The sequence below is a fragment of the Phaethon lepturus genome, unplaced genomic scaffold (genome assembly GCF_000687285.1).
Source record: "Phaethon lepturus isolate BGI_N335 unplaced genomic scaffold, ASM68728v1 scaffold8268, whole genome shotgun sequence".
In the NCBI taxonomy this organism is placed as follows: Eukaryota; Metazoa; Chordata; class Aves; order Phaethontiformes; family Phaethontidae; genus Phaethon; species Phaethon lepturus.
In genome coordinates, this window is record NW_010558217.1 from 13,048 (window position 1) to 34,382 (window position 21,335).

Consider the following 21,335-nt stretch of genomic DNA (forward strand, 5'->3'; position numbering starts at 1 on the left):
TGGCAGGAGACCATATTAAAGAATGTATCAATTATTTTTATTAATGGGAGGCTACTGGATCATGATGTATCATAATGGACTAAATGTTTAACAGTTGTGTTTTGTCTGTTAGGTATCTCAGATGTTCTTAGTGGATGGTGTTATTTTGTCTTGTGATGGCATTCTTTGAGGGACCGGATAGTGAAGTTTCACAGGGGACATATAAAGAGATATTTTAATTTCAGTCCTTTAATTGTATTCATATAATAAACATAAAATACCAGCATGTATAAAACGTAATTTTAAAAAGATTGCATGTACAGTGCATAATAAAGTACATTCTGTCTGCATACATCGACTTAGAAAACAAGATACTATACGGTTAACAATGAAAAATAGTAATTATTATTAAAATATTCTACAGTCTCATAATAGTAATGTAAATGCCTTTACTTATCTAAAAGAGTTAACATAATTTTAAATTACAATAATTTTACATCCTCCATTCATATATACAGCCCTATTAAAGTCAAAAGATATTATAATAACAATGTTCTTATTAAGATTAAATGACTGAATTATATTTAGTTATTTTACTATATAAAGCAACTGTGTTCCTGTTTGCTAAAACTGTTTGCACTTACTGTAGCTTTTCACACTACCCACGCTATACGCAACGAAATAATTTAGGTTTCTGTTCCCAGTATAGTATCTATATCCATTTCATGAATTAAACAGGATGTTAATATTTCAACTCCCTTTCCTTTTGTGTAATTATCAGTCCGCTGTTTTGTGTAGTCTGTAGGAATATGTCCATCAGCTTCAAACAGCTGCTACTGAAAACAAGCAAGAACTCCTCATTTAATACATCTTGACAAAATTAGCCAGTTCCCCTCACCCCCTGCCCTGCTTGAGATCAAACCCTCTAAGTCTTTAAATTCTTTTCCAAGCCTGGAGCCACAGGCATATTATGCATCTCTTTCATGAGATTTCATTAAACAGATCTCTGTAGGAAATAGCTAAAAAGTGTATTTCGCTTGCACCACATTTCAGCCCAATAAAGGCTGCATGGACAGCAAAGAAATTCTGCCCGAGGAAGGGCGTCAGGATTCGTCCCTGTAGCCCTGAAATCCCTTTCCTCTGTGCAGGACGGTAGGACCATGCTCTGCTCTGCTCTAACAGTCCTCTCGGCTTCACAGAAGCCTCACCAAACCTGGGGTGGGAGTGCTTAGTCCAGAAAGTCTGGGATATGGTTACCAGCACACACATCTCCTAAATGCCTTCAGTACCACCTATTTAGCCCCAGAATGTCCTCGGTTACTGTTTTTTCTTACACCCTGTATCACCACTTAGTTTGAAGGGTGATGCTTTAATTCGGGTTACAGTTATTAGCTAAAATAATAATCATGATGACTTCCTAGAAAAAACGTAATGGTAGTGAAACAGCATTGCCATAATACACACCTACGGGTATGGACACATGTAGTGTTTTGGGCAAGAGGGGAGGGGGATTCTGTGTGAAGGGACAGAGCTTGAAAATCTTTAACGACAGCTGCAATGCTGTATATTGCAAAAGCAGCATTCACTATCTTCTGTTAAGTTTCTCATGCAGGAAGAGAAAAAAAAATCTGGTGCTTCAGACAAGCAATTGTCAGAAGAATGAAAATCAACTTTAAAAAATTTAATGGATGCACTGTAATGTTTTTTTAGAACAGAGCTTATAAAAGTGATGAAATTCAGGATGTTATTTAAAGTCAATATAGTTCAGAAGTATGGTCTAACTCCCATGTAAAAGTTCAATGGGAAAATCATGTAATACATTCATATTTAATTTCTTTTTCTCCATTATGAGCAATCCACACTGGTGTATTTAAAACTAATGTAGTAGAAACTGCAGTGCAAGGACAAATGGCATTTGATATCAACCAAGTATCCCTTCCTTTCATCAGCTGAAACGGACAATATGTATCCTACACTAGACATAACGTAGGCATAAATGTTACTTTTAATTCATCATATTTTATATTCAAATGTCAATATTAGTCTTTGGCAAAACTATGACAAAGTGGTTCCTCTTCTAATGAGCTTAATTTATAGGAGCGCTCCAATTAAAATGCTGATCAGTTCTATGTTCAATTACCTTTGGTTAACACTCATTTGTCTTTCCGATCCTTTCTTCCATGCTAAAAAAAATAGAAAAAAAAAAAAGGACCAGAAGACTGTTTGTTGTTATTATTATTTTTAACCATGCAGTGGAAGCATATCTTAGCCTCTTCTGAGGGTCAGGTGTGTGCTGGGCTATCTGGGACGACACACACATGCAACAAGAAGATCAGTTCTGCTCTGTTCAGCTTACGTCCGGGTAGCCTGCATAGGCTCGTAGAAATCCTTGAGTTTCCTAAAAACATAAATATTCTTGTGAAATTGGATACTCTATCACCTTTCATAGTCATCCGGATGTAACTTATTATCTCCCTGCTAACTTTCCAATTAAGAAGCTCTCTGGGTTGGTGAGGAACGGGCTACGGCCCTGGAGGACCACAAACCTCACAAGAACTGTGAGGAGGACCCAGGTACCCCTAACAGAAGAGGCAACAGAAAGAAAAAATTGCTCTGTTCTTGGATAATATGTTTAAATAAATTAAAAATGTTAATGCAAAGAACAATGCATTTTAATCTCTTCTTATTATTTCCAATCCTGTGACACTTCTGGGGCATGAGGCAAGCTCAGTAACAGCAAAATTAATACACACTTTTGAAACATATTTGGAATTGTTAGAGAACTCCCTAATGTGTTCTCTTGGCTCTGGTTGACGAAGAGCTATGAAGAACCCGTGCCAGCTTATTTTCCCATGTATCAATACTACAGCCAGAATGATTGCACTTAATGTCCTCCAGGAACGCACCCTCCAGAATTTCACCACGTACAGAAGTGATATGCCGTCTCCCTGCCCTCGAACTGCCAAGCCTTTACGGAGTCATCAAAACACATTTTCTGAATGCCCCCTCCTAGAAAGCTGGTTAGGAGAAGCAGTGCATCACATCAACATTTCTGAATATCCCCTTTGGTTTGAAAAGTCGTCTTTTTCAGCTTTTCTGTAGCCAAATTTGAAAATAACCAATATTGTTTTTCTGAAGCCTTCTGAAGCCAAATTTGAAATCAAATTCTCTTTGTTTCAAGCGTATGCAATGGGAATTTTGCCATTTCCCTCCATTTCCAAATGGATCAAAGGCATGCATGTAGATAAAGTAGAATCCCTTTGGAAAAACCTTACTGTGCTGCCAAAGGGCACTGAAAGCATTGTCCAGAAGCACGCTGTCATGTTTCTGAATTCTGATCTCTTCCACACAAAAAAGGACACAGTTTGCATATTCTTGGAATAAGCAGCTGACATAGCACTGTTACTGGTAATGTTTGTTTTAAACTGTGCTAACTGTAACACGGAGTATCTTTGTTGAGTCTTATACATCCATACAGTCTTTCTGCTGAAATATCATATCTTTTTCTGTCTGAGTTTGTTTGAGTCTCTGTCATTATGTTAGTTTCCAAATTTCTTCTGTATCATTAAAACATATATTAAAAGTCTGTTCTTCTTCTACAAGTGAAATTTTAAAAAATGGAATTCCATGAAAAGCTTAATGGATTTTCTCTTTTTAAAGACGATCTTACACAGTTTAAATTTCATGCTCACTTCACTTGTGAGAAAGCATTACTGTCTGGTTTTTTAGATTGTAAAACCTGTAATATCTCTATAGTTCCCAGCTTAAATAGTTCCCCGTTGCTTCACGTTTTGTAGAACTTTTAGTTATATAAAAAAGATAAATTAAAAAATTACTAAAGCTCATGTTTATAGCAGAGAATGATGAAAGCAGATTGAAGAGAGAGTTTGAATACACTTTTGTAACATGGGTATTCCTTTTGTGGTAAACATTTTCATAGTGCTGTAAAAAGACATGGAACAATAGTAAAAACATCCCAGTGAAGAAAGATTTGTGCAAATGTCAGCTGTGAACAGAGGACGTGAATGTGAGGCAAAGTGATATGAGTTCACGTCCGTCTCATTTTCCTGCGAAGTAAGGGCTGATTTAAACCCTTGTCATGTAGTAACTTATCTTCACAATGGCTCTCCTTACTCATATCTAAAATAAGCACAAACACCATGCTTACGTTCAACTTAGTCTTAACAAGTGGTTTAGAGAAGTACGAGGCCCTTTCTGCTTTTATAAATCATCACCATCATCTGTGCTAAAGCTGCTTCTCCTGCTGCTCTCTTTCGATGCGGCTGGGGACGTGGAGGACAAGAGTGGGTCTGTTCCAAATGGCGACACCGTGTCATCCAGTAAAATTTCCTCTAGCCGTTGCTCTTCTTTTAAAGCTGCACTGAAGGACAAATCCGTGAAGTGTGAAAGTGGGTCAGAAAAGGCCGTAGATCCATCGCAAACATCAGAATTTGGTCCATGTGCCAGAGGCATTTGTTGAGAGTAGTTCACAGAGTTCTCCTCTGGATAAGACTGTTGCTTGATGACCTGTGCAGCTAAATCAACAGCATTGAGTGAAGACATGACTGGAAGGCCATGTGCACGTGCCTGGATCTCTAGTTCCTAATGTTTCAAACAAAAACAATTAGACAATGACTTCAGAAGACAAAACGGTGTCTTCAGAACTATTGCAATAAGTATATGGATCGTACATGCAAATTAATGATACCTTTTGTCCAGTTGTGAGACTACGTGTTAAAATATGAAATTGCTAACCTATGAAAATTTGCCACTCGATTGTTTTTCTTTTTATTTCCCCTCCTGTTGTTAGGCAGCTGTGCTACGGGAACATGAGGTAGGACAGCCTCTCTAAAACCATTGCGTACCGAACCCAGCAAAGGTGGCAGAAAAACATTGCAACTTTCTGGTTCGTTATCCACTGCCATCCAGAGAAACAGAAGATACTTTACTTGATGATGCTTATGATACACAGATATAGGTGTTAATCACCATATATAAGCTGATTGATTTTATGTCTGTCTGTGTCTGTCTCTATCTATCTTCATACGCAAGATTCAAATCTTGCATTTCAAGACATGCAGGGCCATATTCTGCTGCTTCATGTCACAAGCAGGTCTAACATGGCAGCATAATGTATGAAATGTTTACAAAGGGAAAACGAAAATACTGAAGGGAATTTTGTGTCCAGTATTGATCCTTGGCTGCAGGGATATGGTTTTTTTGCTTCCTTTTCTGTCTTTTTCTGGCTTTAATACATACATAAGGAAAATGTTTGTACTAATACTTTATTAACTTTCCAGGTATGCTTTTATGTAAGGTTTAATTATCAAAGGAATTTCCTAGAAATCTAAAAAATATCCCCTCCCCAATATACACAGCGATAAATAGGGAAAGCCAATTCATTTTTAATAAATGTCATTTGGGGAAAAATTATATAGATTAATAAAATTTGATGAGGGATAAGTCCTGAGAAAGCTTTGTAGTTCGTGACGACGCTCTTATACAAACCTGAATTCGGAGTAGAAGTCTTCTGTTAGCATGCTCTAATTTCTTCTGCCTGTGTTCTAATTCTCTGGCTCTCTGTTGTTCTTTTTGTAGCCACTTGATGTACTCTACTGATGCTTTTAAAATAGTTCCTTTGTTCCAGCGCATATCACTGCAGAATGTAGAGATAACCTTTTCACAATTGTGCATGTCAGCAGAATTCATAAGAACTTACAAAATCTTTTACATTAATATGAAATAATGATTTACATGACTATTATTCACTCTTAGATATTATTGCTTCTGAATGGAAATTTTAATAGAATAGTTAAGAAGCCCTTATATAGTAAAATTAATCCCAGAATGAAAATAAGTGTCAAAAGAAAGTAATAAAGTGACTTTTTGTGGGAGAGCTAAATGCAATATCATGATTCTACCATTACAGTTTTTATATTTTTAGTGAAAATTGCTTTTATTATTAACTCTAAGATTAAAATCTATGTGCAGTATTTCTGCATTAATGAACTAGGAAATATACATTACTGAGGACTTAAGACTAAATTTTTAAAGATCATTTTGAATATACTACTCCTTTTACCTGACTTACTAATGAGGTTGCTTTTATGCTTGTTAAGAAAAAAATGGTCTGTGCTGAATGCCACTCCTCATTGATGATAGACCAGACAAATCACACTTTGGTAACCATAATGGTTACAGACTGACAAAAGTCCTGTTCAAAAACCTTGAAACAATATAAACCAAGTTAAAATCCACAGCTATATGCAGAACCCTACTCAAAATAAAAGCCTGTTAAAAAAATAAGATTAAACCTGTCCATCATTCAGGAAATCATGGTGTAACTTCCAGCTTACAAGCACTCTTACTAACAACAATACACTTGTTCAAATACATCTGTTCAAGGACTTTCATGTACCTCTTTATCACCATTCCTTTATGTAAGTTCTTGGAGGCCTTGGAAAAAGAATTAAATTTGTTGAAAATGTTGAATTGCTAATAAAGTTCAGTATTTTATGATATAGGATGGGCCTGCTGCATTAAATATACAGACAGAAGGGTTTATCCAAACTACCCACTTCACTGCATGATGCCTCAGACCGAGCAGAAGATTGGCAAAGGTTCTGGTCCTATAAAGCAACCTAAGAAGGAAAAAGCTATATAAACCAGTAAGAATCTGAGGTTGGGAGTGACAAGTGACCACCTTAGTGCATTTTTTTTTATCATCTGTTCCAAATACATATATTTATATGCTAGCAATTACAGAGTCAAAAAGAAATATAAATTATACATCAGTTTCCATTATTCCTTGGTTGCTTTAGTTAATGAGATTGCTCCTACTGACATGCTCACCTATGGTAAAACTGTGATCTGGGGTGGATTTATTGCAGAAATGTCTGTGCTTTACATTCAGCTTCTCAAAGTAGGCGCCTAAGGAACCTTGCACACTTACCTCAAGGCTAAGCACCCTTAGAGACTTCCACCAAGGCAGTTGTCTTTCTACTGAATGTATAGGGCAAAAGCCAGGCAGGTACATGGTTTGGGGACCCACACCAGCTGGCCTTTCCTGATGCACTGTACTAGGGATGAAAACTTAGGGAGCTGATAGCTCTAAAGATGCTCAGAATACACAAAATGATTTGTGATAAAGCGTCAGAGTGTTTAAGCATATCCTAAAATTTAGATCATTTGCCAGAGATTTGGGACAACTAGCTTTTTGAGTGCTCAAATTCACATCTCTGTCCTCTCTGGGTGGCACACACACTGTGGGGCTCCAGCACACTGCGACCTCCCCTCATCTCAGTGATGTGGGCCAGGAATGCAGAGCTTTTGGGATTAGAAGGTGAGGGGTTCAGACCCTGCTGTCTACAAAGCCAAAACATCAGAGGCTGCTCGCTGAAGTAGGTATATATTCTCATTTAGACCATCCCTGGTTAAAAAAAACTAAAACAGAGGTGGGAGTGAGAGCCAAGAGTAGAACCTGTCTCCCTCATGACAAAGAGTAGAACCTGTCTCCCTCATGACAGCTGAATCATCTCTTGGTGGTCCCTTTGCCTCCTCCTTCCCCTCCCTGTACTTCTTGCCCAGGTGTGAGGACAGAACATTTTCCTGCCAGCATCCCGTGGACTCCCTCCTAGCAGAGGACTTTCTCCTTGCATGTAGGATATCTTTGTTCAAACTGTAAAGGTTAAGAAAGTTTTTAGTACACATGATGCTTATTTTCTGGGCAAATCTTTGACTGTCATCACCACATTACCATCTGGTTTTCTTCAGACCTCTTTGGAAAGTTAGGTAAATTACTGAGAGGTCCCTATTTACACGTGAATTGCAGTGAAGTCTGAAAGGCAGCAAGGTGCCTGTCTGTGTACACCAGAGCACTCCTGAATAAATAGGAGCAGCTAAAGTTAGGAGGACAACAACATTTCAAACTGGGAATCTCCACCGCTATCTCAGATATGAGCTATATGTGCTATGTATAGCTCAGAATTACAGTAGGTTTTTGTCTAATTTAAAGTGGAAACGACTGATTTAGGACGTATTCATGGCAACTTTGAAAAGCGCTACAGTAATAAGAAAACCTGTAGCATAAACTCTGGAGAAACACAGTCTGCCTCGGCAAGGGGGGTCAGCTCCTCCTAGCATATAACTGAGACAAAACCAAGCCAGTTTTGGACTGATGGTCTGAACATGTAGCACTACAAAATTAGAAATTAATCCATAGCTGGCAAAATGGAAATAATTAAGACATATAACAGAAGGAGAAAAATATGGATATGTAGCACATATTTGGCAAATATTTCATAGCTATTTCACAAATAATTTCATGTCAGTTATAAAATGTTATGAATTCAAAATAAAATTCAGACAAAAATAGTTTTAGTTAATTTTTCTCGTTGAGATATAAGTCATATACTCATGACTGTATTTGGAATCTTCTTGTGATGAAATTCATCCATGTTACATACAATTGACAACCTTTGTGCTATTGTCTACTTTTAGTTCATGTTGCCTTGATTGAATTTTTATGTATATGGTAATGACATTTTTTCTCATAGGTTGAAATAAGTCTTCACTGGAGATCTAATTCGTGGATTCAAACTGCCAGAGAGAGCGATCTGGTCAGCTTCTGCATGAGATACATATGGATAGATATCTCTTGTGGTAATATTTAGAAGTTTGAGAGGCAAAACTATCATGGAGATCTAGGATGAAAATGCTGAGTTTACTATTATAATTTAAGGGAGACTGTTATGTGTGTGTGTCTGTGCACGTGCATGCATCTCACACATTTTCTATGTCTCTACTCATATGTACATATATTGCCTGGTATCTTTTTAAATGAGGAATATTGAGGTTAAACCTTCCAATGTCTGAAGGCAACGCAGCAAAGGATCAGCTGGTGACCTGAGAAGCCAACATGCCTTTCACTCTCTGTCTCTCTATACCAGGAGCAAAAGAAAATACTGAAGATGTCTGTGCTGGTTCTGCATTACAGACACTTTCCACCCATTTTAGCCCAGAGCACTATACAGCAGTCACAGGAGAGTGCTATGGAGAAAGAGAGGCTCTATGCAGATGTACAGGGTTGGAAGAGTAGCAGTACAACTGGTGAGGATGAAGGCAAATGGGGGGAATAGGCACGGGAGAGGTATCTGCATAGCAATAGTCTGCAATGCATCTAGCCCTGCTTAGCAGGCAGGCAAGCAGATTCGCCTATGACGGGAAGAAAAAAACACCTCAGCATTTGAAGATGGATTAAATTGAAGCACAGCAAGTATATAAGAAGAATTCGGGAATTCTCTGATCAGTTATTGGTTTTCTGTTATTTCTCTGAAAATGCTGAATTCTAAATTAGGTGCAAATAAGTTTATCTGAAAAATTATAAAAGTGTCACTAGGAAATTGTGGTTTTTGCTTTTTAGAGATTTATATGTTGTGCTTAGTATATAACAGAGATATAATTTGAAATTACAAGGCCTATAAGCCCATTTGAGAACCTTTAAAAACTGAGCAGCCACTGGCAGTTACTAATTTTATTGGAAATTGTTTTATAAAAACAGACAAAACAGTTGCATTCATAGCTGTTTTGAACCTATGAAGTTTGATATAGATGAACTAGTCTTTGGAGACAGCAGGAAAAATTCTTTTTTTATTATTTTACTCTTTCACTATCTACTAATTGCTTTCTTTTTTATTTCTTATTTTTCATTTTTATTGTACGTACATAAGACTCCATCCTGTAAATACTGAAACCGATGGGAACCTCAACACGTGAAACAAGCCGGCTGAGAGCAGTAAGAAGTTTTGCAGGTCTGGTCATCAGCGATGACCTCTGCAAAGGAGGATTGTGTCTTTGTCTCTGTGTGTGCATGTGGTACAATAATTTGAAATTTTTAGCAAGCTATGCGTGTTTTATCTAGTTTAATTAACAGAGGTCTGCCACACTTAACATGATTTGCATGGAAAAGTAGCATACAAGTAAAAAACACTCGATGTTTCATTAGTTTCTGAACCCTAGCTCCTCCTAACTTTACCAGCTGAATCTCTCTATAAATGTCAAATACACAGACCAAAAACACATAGCTCTCACCTAGGAGAGTTTCTCATTTAGGAGAAAAGCAACAGCCATGAGACTGATCTTCAGCTCATTTCCATTAAGTTAACTCAAGTCGAAGGAGCTTCACTAGTTTACACAAGTTGAACCGTAGGAAGGACGAGAGCATCCAATCATCTAAGATTAAAACTAATTAACAAAAACGGAGTTTGGGAGAGGGGGATAGTCACAGAATTTGCCAGCCACAGAGCAGTTACTAATAACAAATACGTTTGTGAAGTTGAAACTATGTTTGCAGACCATTTCCTTCCCTATTTCTGAGAAATTAGCTTTAAACTATGCTTGCTCAAAGAAATACTTTGAAGGACTTTATACTTGTTTTGATGACCTGCACAATTACGAAGTGCCTTCTCCTGAAAGGGGGGGCAAGTTTCCATTTTATAATAGCATGAGTGTACACAAGCTTTTCCTTTACAAGAAACGTGGCCGTGCTGGCTGTTAGTGGGTCTGTCCACAGACAACAGACAGAAGGTCAGGCACAGGCAGATGAGAGCAGAGAGCAGAGAGAGAGTGAGAGCAGCCCACTACTTCTGCCCAAATCCTCAGTGGTTCTCTTAACATCCCGGTTCTGTAAAATGATTCGAATTCTTACAGGAAAATGATTTTTTTTTATTATTATTATTTGGGGCAATTCTTGTCTGGCTACCATAAAACGGTTCTCGCGTAGGCATTTCCAGACTCTATCACAAGGTGAAGTCCTGTTAACCACCTAAAAGTGGGTTCTGAAAGGCTGAACATAAAGGAGCCATGAATGGAAAGGTAGGTATATCGAAAGGAGCAGATGATGAGTTTTTCAGCAGAATGTGACTGGGTATTTTGGGTCTTTTCTAATTCTATTTTTTAATTATTCTGTGTAGCTGTTTTGCATTTCTGAATGATCTACCACTTGGATATCTAAGCATTGAAAATAAAACAAAAGAGTCTAAGTTCTTTGCAACTTATACATATCTCCATTTTCTAATGCTGATGAAGTGAACTTAAAACACCCATTCATTTAAGCAATGTAATCCACACTTTTCATCATTAAATTAAAAAAAAAAAAAAAAAGTGAAAAGAATAGGGGTTTAAGCCAGTCAAAAGAAAGTCCCTGCAGAAGGTCTGCAGGAGCTAAACAAGTTCACTATATAACTAACAAAACAAAAGTGAAATAAAACCCCCACACACCACTTCTAAGAAATATAAATCATAAAAGGTTTCCAAATAACATCAAAAATGTCCTTTTCTGTTCCGGAGTCTGAATGTAGCAAGCCATCTGGGACAGGCATGCTAACCACAATTGCTTAGTTATAGTAGTATTTGCTCTTCAATGCAAAGGCTGATTTGCTTCATTGTCATTAGTCCAAGCATCAGTACGGTTTCTCCTTTAAAAGCTAAGTTCCCACTATAAGAAGGATCTTCTAAAATCAATATATGAGGTGAAAATGTTATGTGTGATAAAATGTTACAGATAAAGTATTGTAAGAGAAGATGCATCTCTTTCTTTCAAAGAAGAAGAGGGCAGATTGGGGGCACAGTAAGGTGTTATGAAGGAAAAAGCAAGAACTGAAAGAGAACTTAAGGACACTGAATTACGATTTTGCAACACAGGACCATACCAGAAAGAAATAATAACTTTGATCTTCTCAGCCAACAACAACATGATCAAATTAATGTATTTCCACCTACAAATATATGTTAAAAAAAAAGAGTTTACACTTCTTTGAATTAATTTAACCTGGCACCAAGCTATAGCAAAGTTATGTTATACCCTAGTTTTTCAAAAGCATCCTGTACCTTTTGATGCCTCTTTGTTTTTAACACCAACTTGAAAGCTTTTAAATATGCCTGTTTTCAAAAGGAGTACTGATTACCAGCCTTTTTAAGGCAGCAGTCCTCAAAACGTAAGATTCTTAAATTCACCTCGTGTTTTTGTAAACACAGCCACTTTGGGGCTGTCACACTGTTGAACTCAGTCATATGTTTGCAGACTAAACAAGAAAAAGCAATGTCTTCAGGATCTATACCTGAAACTTTTTCATCAGGCAACACCACCAAAATCTGTGGGTAACATCCATCAACGACTTACTGGAGCAAAATAACAGCTCCAGGCCATTCATTTTAAGAAGAGTTTAAGTGATTGCTCCAGGTATTAACGTTTTGAATAAGTTCATAGACTAAACCTGAATCCAGACCAAAACAGGTAACTGAAACACCTCTGTGGGCAATCAAAAATCGCAACTGGAATTTGTACCTGATGCCCATTTCTAATTGCAGTGTAACTTGCTTCCATTATTGCTTTATAGCTGCAAACCAACAGTGCCATCCACTGTTTTTCTGAGAAATCTTTCAATTATCTGCCCAAATGGTGTTGAATACTGAAAGATGCACCAGCAAATAAAAACTCTTCTACCAGACTGTGTTTGCAATGGATCACATGAGGCCAAAACTTTATTTAGGTATTTAAAGCACTTATTATTTTAACTCAGCTGTAATACCTAATTCTATATTAATAACAAGAACATGCCCATGTATCTAATCTTGGGTGGATGTTGTAGAAGGAGCTAAGTTTGTGAATTCTCTAAAATGGATGCAGTATATTAACTTTTTCTCTGGTATTTCTGCTCTAAGTGGCTTATTATACCAAACTTGCACTTATATAAGTCTCACACAGCTTTATATTATTATAGAAATCCTTAATATAATCAAAAGTTTCTTAGTCCTAAGGAAAAAAAAAAAAGGTTGACATATCAATAGATGTTTTCATTTGCAGTATCATGCAGGTCTCTATTGACATGCAAATGATAAAGACAAAATCTGTATGATCAATTTTATGTGAGTTACAATCATGCTGGTGCATGGTCTTAAGGCTTCCCTGAGTGACATGAGAACTCTAAGGCTCAAGTTCAGCATTAAATATCATACTGAATTGTTATTGCTAATCCTGCAATAGGCTTTCCTACCGAGGAGGCTTTTTTCATATTGATGACAAATATAAGCTTTAGGGGAATGCAGGTATAGTTGAAGCAATATGCATTTTGTGTTACTCTAAGTATATGCATTAGTATAAAATGCTATTATTATAGCAATTATAGCAATTATTATTTTTGTGTTTGCATTTTAGGACTTGTTTTCCCTGCACTGAGTGGAAGATTTTGAAAAAGACTCTTAAGCCGATTTTTTTCTTTTCCTTAGGCAAAGAGCAGACAGTGACAACATATATTTTGTTTTATCCCACTAGAGGGCCCATGGCCAGGGCTGAAAGCATCACTCCTTCTCCAGAGACACCACACAATTGCTCCCAGGGACAGAGAGCTGGACTTTCTGTTGTCTGGCTTATCTTCTTTTTTCCCTGTTTTTTTTTGTTTTGTTTTATTTTGTTTGGGTTTTATTTTTTTGTTTGTTTCCCTGATGTGGTAGTCTCTCTTAAACACCCTGGAATGGCTTTATTTTTTATTATCCTTTCACATAAATTTTCCCAACAGGCACCAAAAGTCTGTCAAGGGTCTGTTACTTCAACAGTCTGATCTGAGTCAGTGACCCAGCATGGAAGATTTTGTATCCCATTACTCAATCCTATAGCCAGTATATGCAACGGTCTTTTTTCCCCTGTATTTAAACTATAAACATTGTTATAGGAAAGACTGTTGAACTCACGGATCATTAGACTTGGGGATGAGTGTGCCAAGCTCCTTGATTCGGTAATTAATATTATACCTTCTTCTTCTCTCAACTGTTAAAAAGAAACAGTTACTATTTTTATGGTGAAATATTCTTGGAGAAATTCAACATAAACCATTTGAATTAGTTAAAAATAAATCAGTCAACGTACAGAAAATTTCTTCCTCAAATAGAAGTCCCAACCTGATCTCTTACCTGTCTCTGACTTACTCTAAGGACAAACTCCATGATTAGTACCATCTCTGTATCTTACCCTACCTGTAGGTTTCTCCCCCATTTACAGCTAAACTTCTAGAGAATTAAATAGTCATGTATTGTCTAAATGTGAGCTAACATTTCTTTTTTTTCTCCTCCACCCTGCTCCCACACAACAGAGTTTTCATCTTAGTGGGGTTTGCTGATGACTTCAACAGGAACACAAGACACCTCATCCAGCATCTCATATTTTGTCACAAATCCTGCTACAGATCATGGTTAACAGCTTTGTTATCCCTTATCTACTGTTGTTGCAAACCACAGAGAAGACATAACTGAAATCATATCCCTTCATTGAAACGGAGAAAGATTGTACCAGAAACACTTCATCCTCAGCATATCCATTTCCTTTGATGATGGACAGCACAGGTTTATTTACAATAACTTTTAGAACTCACAGAAAATGAAGAAAAACCTCACTGAAACAATAAAAAAAAAAGCCTGTATTTAAATTTATGCTTCTTCTAAGACAAACTATGTATGGCATCTTGGTTTACTTGCAGTTTAGTTAGGAAAAAGAGAAGATAAGCCTCTTAAAATTAATTCTCCCTCTCTGTGCTCTCAGTCCACTTTATCAGCATTGGACTGGTATCCAGACTGGACTGTGAGCCCCTTCTCTGCACAAAGGGGGTGTTACCTTTCTGCTTCCCATGTCACTAATTTAGAGGGAATTCTCCTCTGCTTTCTCACCAGGTTTTCTCCAGCTGCTTTTACATGCAGAAATCTCACATTTTCTAGTGGATAGATGCCCAAAGGACATCCCATTGCCTTGGGGGATTTCTTGTATATACCTGTCTCCTGGGTAGCCTAGTTATGACAAGACTGAAGGACAATGTGGAAATGCTGTACCAATGGCAAAAACTACTTTTTCTACCAGGAAAAAAATGTTTTGAGGAGGAAGAAGGACAAACACCATAGGATGCCTGTTGTGGTACTGCTAGCTGTCAGAAACCAACAGTGACGTTCTACTGGCATCAACTTGCACTTTTGTCCACTCCCTCCAGGTTGTACTTTGACTCAATCTAAACCTCACCGAATGGACAGGATTCAGCTTTGGTTCATCAGCAGCATTGCACTGAGCCATTTCTGTTATCCCTTGCTTCTTGGAAGACCTTACTTTGGGCTTGATAGAGCTATACTTTGTCAGACCAGGGCTGACCCATCTAGGGCAGCCTAGAACATGGATACATGCTCCTCTCATCCATGTATGGAGGCATACACTTAAAGTTTGAGGTCCTAATTTTGAACAGATGTACAAAAAGCCAGTCCTTAGAGCCTGGTAGAGCTAAATTAGAAATGTGCAGTCAAGAGAAGCCTGGTGAGTCTTCCTAGGCTGACTTCAACCTTCTCACAGTCATACGAGCATATCACTTTCAGTCTCAGCCCTACCACATAGATCTCTTTTAGCTACTTACTTCCTCCAATACATAAAGGTATTTTTCCTTCTTCTCTGTGTGAGGCTCCTAGTTTTGTGCAGCAGTCAGCTATTTCCTCCCTAACTGATTCCAGCCCAGGGAACTCCCTAGGTGTTATTATTTACCCTGGTGTAGTGCTCTGCCTTGGTGAGACACATTATCTTGTCTTACTCTCTCTGGAAACAGGAATTTCACTCAACAGATTAAAGCACGTCAAGTTTGGTAGTCATGATTCACATAGGGTTATAATCCTCCTGAGTGTACTGTTAAGGGACCCCTTGCATCCCATTGGCATGAATGTGCTTGATATTGTAGGAGAACACGTGTAAGCCCATAGCAACTGAGCAATTTAAAAGATGTTGGCAAAATAATGACAGGGCAAAAAGAGTTAAAGAGTGTGTATCAACTATACAGTCATATGGCATAATAGCTGTTGTTTAATTAATATTTACAGTGTGGAAAAGATCTGCAAGGACTCATCAAAAAGCAGTCAACTAACCGTTGACTATAAAACAAGGCAAAGAAAAAATTTCTTTACAAGTAGACACAATATTCATTTTCTTTCTATTTTTGTAGTTCTTTCCTGAAAATAAATTCCAAATGATTATGCTAGTGAATTAGGGAGAAAATTTTTAAGCTTGGAAAAGTGTTTCAATAGAACTTTCCTGATTATGTCTGATGCAGTTCCAGAAGTATCCTGAGCTATCAATACTATTTCAAGTACTAAATTATACCAAAGTCAAACAAGAAAATTAATTTTGAAACTACATGGACAGGACGACCGTATAGCAAACAAATATTACACCTTGATTCTTTGTTTGAGAAAAAAAAACAAGAAACCCAAAATCAAAATACATTTAGTAATGGTTTAAACTCTTGCTGTTACAAGAAGATATTCCATTTCTTAGATCTGAATCCCTTTTCATGGTTTCATTGAGGATCCAATCTTTCAAAAGGAATGTTTTTCTAGTTCCTACTTGGTATGAGGAGGTACAAGAACATTTCTGTAAAATGTGGACCTTATTCAACCTGACATGAATGTTTAGAAAATCAGGTTTCAAACACTGTTTTTTCAAATCATCTCTAAAATATCTGGTATTCATGAAAGAGTAAATACACTGATAAAGCCTTTATATGTAATGCATTAATATTTCCAAGCCATCAGATAGTAGAGCTATCTCCAGAGTGACTGAGCTCTGAAGTATACACCTGGAACCAAACCAGAAGAGATGTTGCATGTCTGCGTGCTATCACCCTGGCATACAACCTTCAGCTCAGCTGCCAGTGGTGAGAGACAGTTCTCAGACATGTCTTCTGTGTTCAGGAAGGATGATAGAGCCAAAACAAGCAATAGAGGCAGCGGTAAGTCCTGGCATCCCTAATGTATTCATGTACCTGTCTTCTCCCTTCTCGCAGTTCCAGACAACTCCCACCCACCACCTTTCCCAGTCCAGCAAAAACTCCCCATTCCTGCCCAAAGAAGACAAGCAGTAGCTGCACTGGCACTTCAGAGTTGTGTTAGCAACAGGCCTAAAAATCTGCATGGTCTACCTGTAATCCACAAAAATACACAGACAGAAATAAGGATGCCTTCTGGAAAGTCTAAGTAGCACAAAGTTGTCCACAGTGGTTGCTAGCACATTGTACCAATGGATGTATACTTCCAGGCACATAATTTCATGCAAGTGAAGCCATAAAGCCCTCTAAGATTAACAGAGTAGCCAGAGAACAAAGATATAAATAGTCGCTATTAACTAGTTACAAATTTATGTCTAAATTCAAAGAATCATAGAATATCTCAAGTTGGAAGGTAATCATAAGGATCGAGTCCAACTCCCAGATTATTTCTGCTGGAAAAAGTGGAAAGAGGAACTGGAAAATGTAATTGTTTTACTCATCTCTTTCCGAAAAGAATCCTTTAGTGGCTTTTTTTTTTTTTCTTCCCAAATTACTCTTTAGAGGGAAAAAGTGCCTAATTTTAGAAGCAATCTTCTTTCAGCAATAAACTGATTTTTTTTTCTGTTCTGGATAAACCAAAATGTTGTTTCTTTTTATAGGTTTAACATTTAGACACCGAACTATGAATTTCACTGTGTTCTAAGCCTAAACTATGGAAGACTATTACTCTAGAACTGAAATGCCTAACATCTGTACATGGCTGCACCATCCTCCGTAAAGAAGCCTACAGAGGCTGGGGGCTTGTGTATCAGAGGAGAGTCAGAGCACCATTAGTCTCAGTCCTGCCCTGAGCTCCTTTTGTGACATGCGATTTCCACAACTTTAAGTGCTTAACTAGTGTTTAGAAGTTGCCTAATATTCTCTGTAAATTTTTTTTTTCCTTCCCATCCCCTGTAGAAAGATACAGCCTCATCACTTGGGTACTTCACTAAGCAAGGTGTGAAGCCTCTGGATTTTCACTGTTTTTTTCATCGTCCGCCTCCTTTCTTGTCTGTTTTGCACTGTATTCTTAGAGACAACCTCGAGTGAAATGTGCAGGATACGTGTACAACTGTAGAATAAAAACATAGTAGCAGGAGATGATATGCAAAGAAATTAATTACAATATGCTAAGTATTTTGAAAGACAAAAGTCAAAAACAGAAATTAATTTCAGGGAAGAAAGCTGTGTGGTTTGTGTTCAATTTAATTACCCTGGTAAGATGCTGATCTAGAAGAGCAGAGACTTGGTAGCTAATGTATATTATTTCTGCATTCCCCATACATTCCATTTAATGAGATGGAAGATGAACACATACTTACTGAGATTGTGGTTATCCTTTTTTTGTCTCTCCTTTGCCATTGCTCGTGTATCTGCTTCTGACAGAAAGTAACATTTATTAAAACAGTCCTTAAGTTACAATTCCAGTACTTCTTTCATCTTTTCAAAACGGCCCGTTGTCACAAAAAGCAGCCTTCTAGTCTTTTTACTTCATTAGTCTTTTTATTATTAAACAATATCATAAGCAAATCTACATTCTACCAGTACTAAATTTTTGAGCAGGTCTGGCAGGTTGCTTAAGATTTTTTAATTGCACATTTTTTATTTAAGAACATAGAAATGCTATGGAGGGGTATTTTTCTCCAATTTGGTGTATTTTACATCAGGATAAAACTTAGAATACACTGATATGAATATGGATTTGTATCCATATACATATCAATATGTGTACAATATGTGTACACAATATGTGTACAATATGTGTACAACAATGGATTTGTATCCATATACATATCAATATCCCATATACATACAATATCCCATAATGCAAGAGTTAATCAGATTTGTAAGATATTGAACAAACTCACTGTTTCTTCTGAGTGACACTAATAAACTGTACATGGTTGTTAGCATTCTTTGGATTAATTGAATGTAACTTTTAAAGTTGTTAATCCACTAATATAGATTTACCTTGAATAGCCTTATTGTAAAGTTTCAAAAGAATTATTTGTTCTACCCTGGAACAAATTTAATGGATGATAATTTATTTCTGCCATTGATGAGGAGCCAATATGTGCAAGAATCTACTAAGTTTCCTAAAATAATTTATTAGTTTATTAGAAGCATGATCATAAAAAACAGGAGGTAAACATGGTTTCTGAATTGCTAAAGAGGAGAACAGAAAGAAAACATTTCTCCTTGGTCTTTTTTCTTTTCCTTAAGTGAAACTACAAGCAAGCAAAATTCTCAGGAATTTAATTATGGACATCTGTTTCATGGGTAAGATTTATTCAACTTTTAAGAGAAACACCATCATTTCAATCAGATTTGTAAGATATTGAACAAACTCACTGTTTCTTCTGAGTGACACTAATAAACTGTACATGGTTGTTAGCATTCTTTGGATTAATTGAATGTAACTTTTAAAGTTGTTAATCCACTAATATAGATTTACCTTGAATAGCCTTATTGTAAAGTTTCAAAAGAATTATTTGTTCTACCCTGGAACAAATTTAATGGATGATAATTTATTTCTGCCATTGATGAGGAGCCAATATGTGCAAGAATCTACTATGTTTCCTAAAATAATTTATTAGTTTATTAGAAGCATGATGTTCATAAAAAACAGGAGGTAAACATGGTTTCTGAATTGCTAAAGAGGAGAACAGAAAGAAAACATTTCTCCTTGGTCTTTTTTCTTTTCCTTAAGTGAAACTACAAGCAAGCAAAATTCTCAGGAATTTAATTATGGACATCTGTTTCATGGGTAAGATTTATTCAACTTTTAAGAGAAACACCATCATTTCTGCAATTATAAAATAATAAAATCTCAGCGTTCTTTTACCTGTGAGTTCCCTTTTTACTGGTAGATTAGCTGGGCAAGAAGCATTTGTGAGACCCATATTAGCTGGTGCCATTCCCTGGTCACTGTTATATATGTCCAAAATGTTGCTAGATAGCTTGAGGGGTAGGGGGAGGAAAGAAGAATAAGAGAAAAAAAAATATATATTAAAATAAGTTAAAGGCTTAAAATATTTTTTTAAAAAACATAATTCAAAGAGCAAACTTCTTTGAATATGAGTCTGGTGCTCTTTAGAAGGAGCTGTGTATATGTGTCTAAATGGAAAGTGTGCCGTTATGTAGCGTTAAGTAGAATTGAAAGCGAAGGGTCACAGTCTGACACTGTTCCACAAGCAGCTTTCTAAGTGCCATTTTTGTGGGTCTCAGCTGCAGAGTGATGGCAGGATATGGCCTCCAGTACCTGTTTTTTAATTACTTCTATACAATATTTTCTAATAACAAGTTTACCACAACTGCACTTCAAACATGAGTTATGTTGAAAGTAAAAATAACCTTGCTGGTTTTGACCTACTCCCTAGTGATTTTTTAACCACATCACTAAACTCTGAATTGGTACTTCATACTGTGCCTGGTTTAGCAGTATAAAGATTCAGTGACCCAGTTAGATGCAATTCTTAAAGTCAGAGTGGACAGAACATCAAATAATATGCTTTAAGGAAAGAAGCTGTGCTGTTGTCAGAATAGACCAGATAACCTAATGGTTTTAAAAAGCGTAACGTATATGATCATGTATACCATTATCCTTATTACCTTGCAAAATGTAATAGAACATTGTTTAAATAAACCCACAGAGAAGTAAGGTTAAAGTATGTTTCTATGGATTCCAGATAATTACCTGAATATTACTTTTACTTGAATAATTTTACATATCTGAAATAACTGTAAAATATGTAGAAGTTTAGTAAAGAACAGTTCAGGCTTTGTTCTGTTTCTATGACCATATAACCAACCTTACGGCACTGATCATTATCTTACGTATTTCTGTATGTTCATGTGAAAACAGCTGTATAAAAATAGTCCAAGTCCAGGTACACAAAAAAGATTTGCATTCTTATTGTCTTCTAAGAGAGTAAGAGCAACATTTTTTTTTCATTTTATCATGCATACAAAGTTTGTGCAGACAATTTTTTTATTCTATCGGGGCCAACATACAGGACCCAGACATTGAGTTTGGGTCTACCTGGCCAAACAAAGGAGGAAAAATTGAGTGAAAAAAATGAGGAAAATTGTGAGGAAAATTGTGAAAGGAAATTAGGAGTTATTTAAGAAAATTTTTTTTCATAGACAAAAAAACATGTTTTTACATCTCTGCACCCATGGATCCTGAAACACCCTGGAATTTTTCAGGCAGGTCCCCAAGACACCAAGCACAGGTCTGCTGGGAACCAGCTTTTCTTAGACCGATCACTTCTCTTCTTGTAGAGGCCGTGAGCTCCGACACAAGTTATTCTGAATGGAGACAATTTCCCAGTGACTTGCTCAGTGTGAAATTGTTCCATGGCAGTGCTTGCTATATTTTTATATTAAATCTGAAATTGTAAGTAAGTTTTATTTTTAAATAACGATTTTACTAAATTATCTGATAACTTTACTAAATTATTTGAGAACCTAGTTTGT

At 36.8% G+C, this 21,335-nt stretch overlaps 1 protein-coding gene across 1 annotated transcript; it reads right to left on the reverse strand.

The window, feature by feature from the left end:
- Nucleotides 1-3,962: 3,962 nt before the first annotated feature.
- On the reverse strand, nucleotides 3,963-19,816 carry TFEC (transcription factor EC; the record flags this gene model as incomplete). The annotated part of the gene is made up of 5 exons (XM_010292981.1): nucleotides 3,963-4,581; nucleotides 5,488-5,635; nucleotides 13,726-13,801; nucleotides 18,179-18,232; nucleotides 19,702-19,816. Coding segments are annotated over 5 exons (774 nt in total), but the record flags the coding sequence as incomplete, so codon positions are not given.
- Between the last annotated feature and the right edge of the window lie 1,519 nt (nucleotides 19,817-21,335).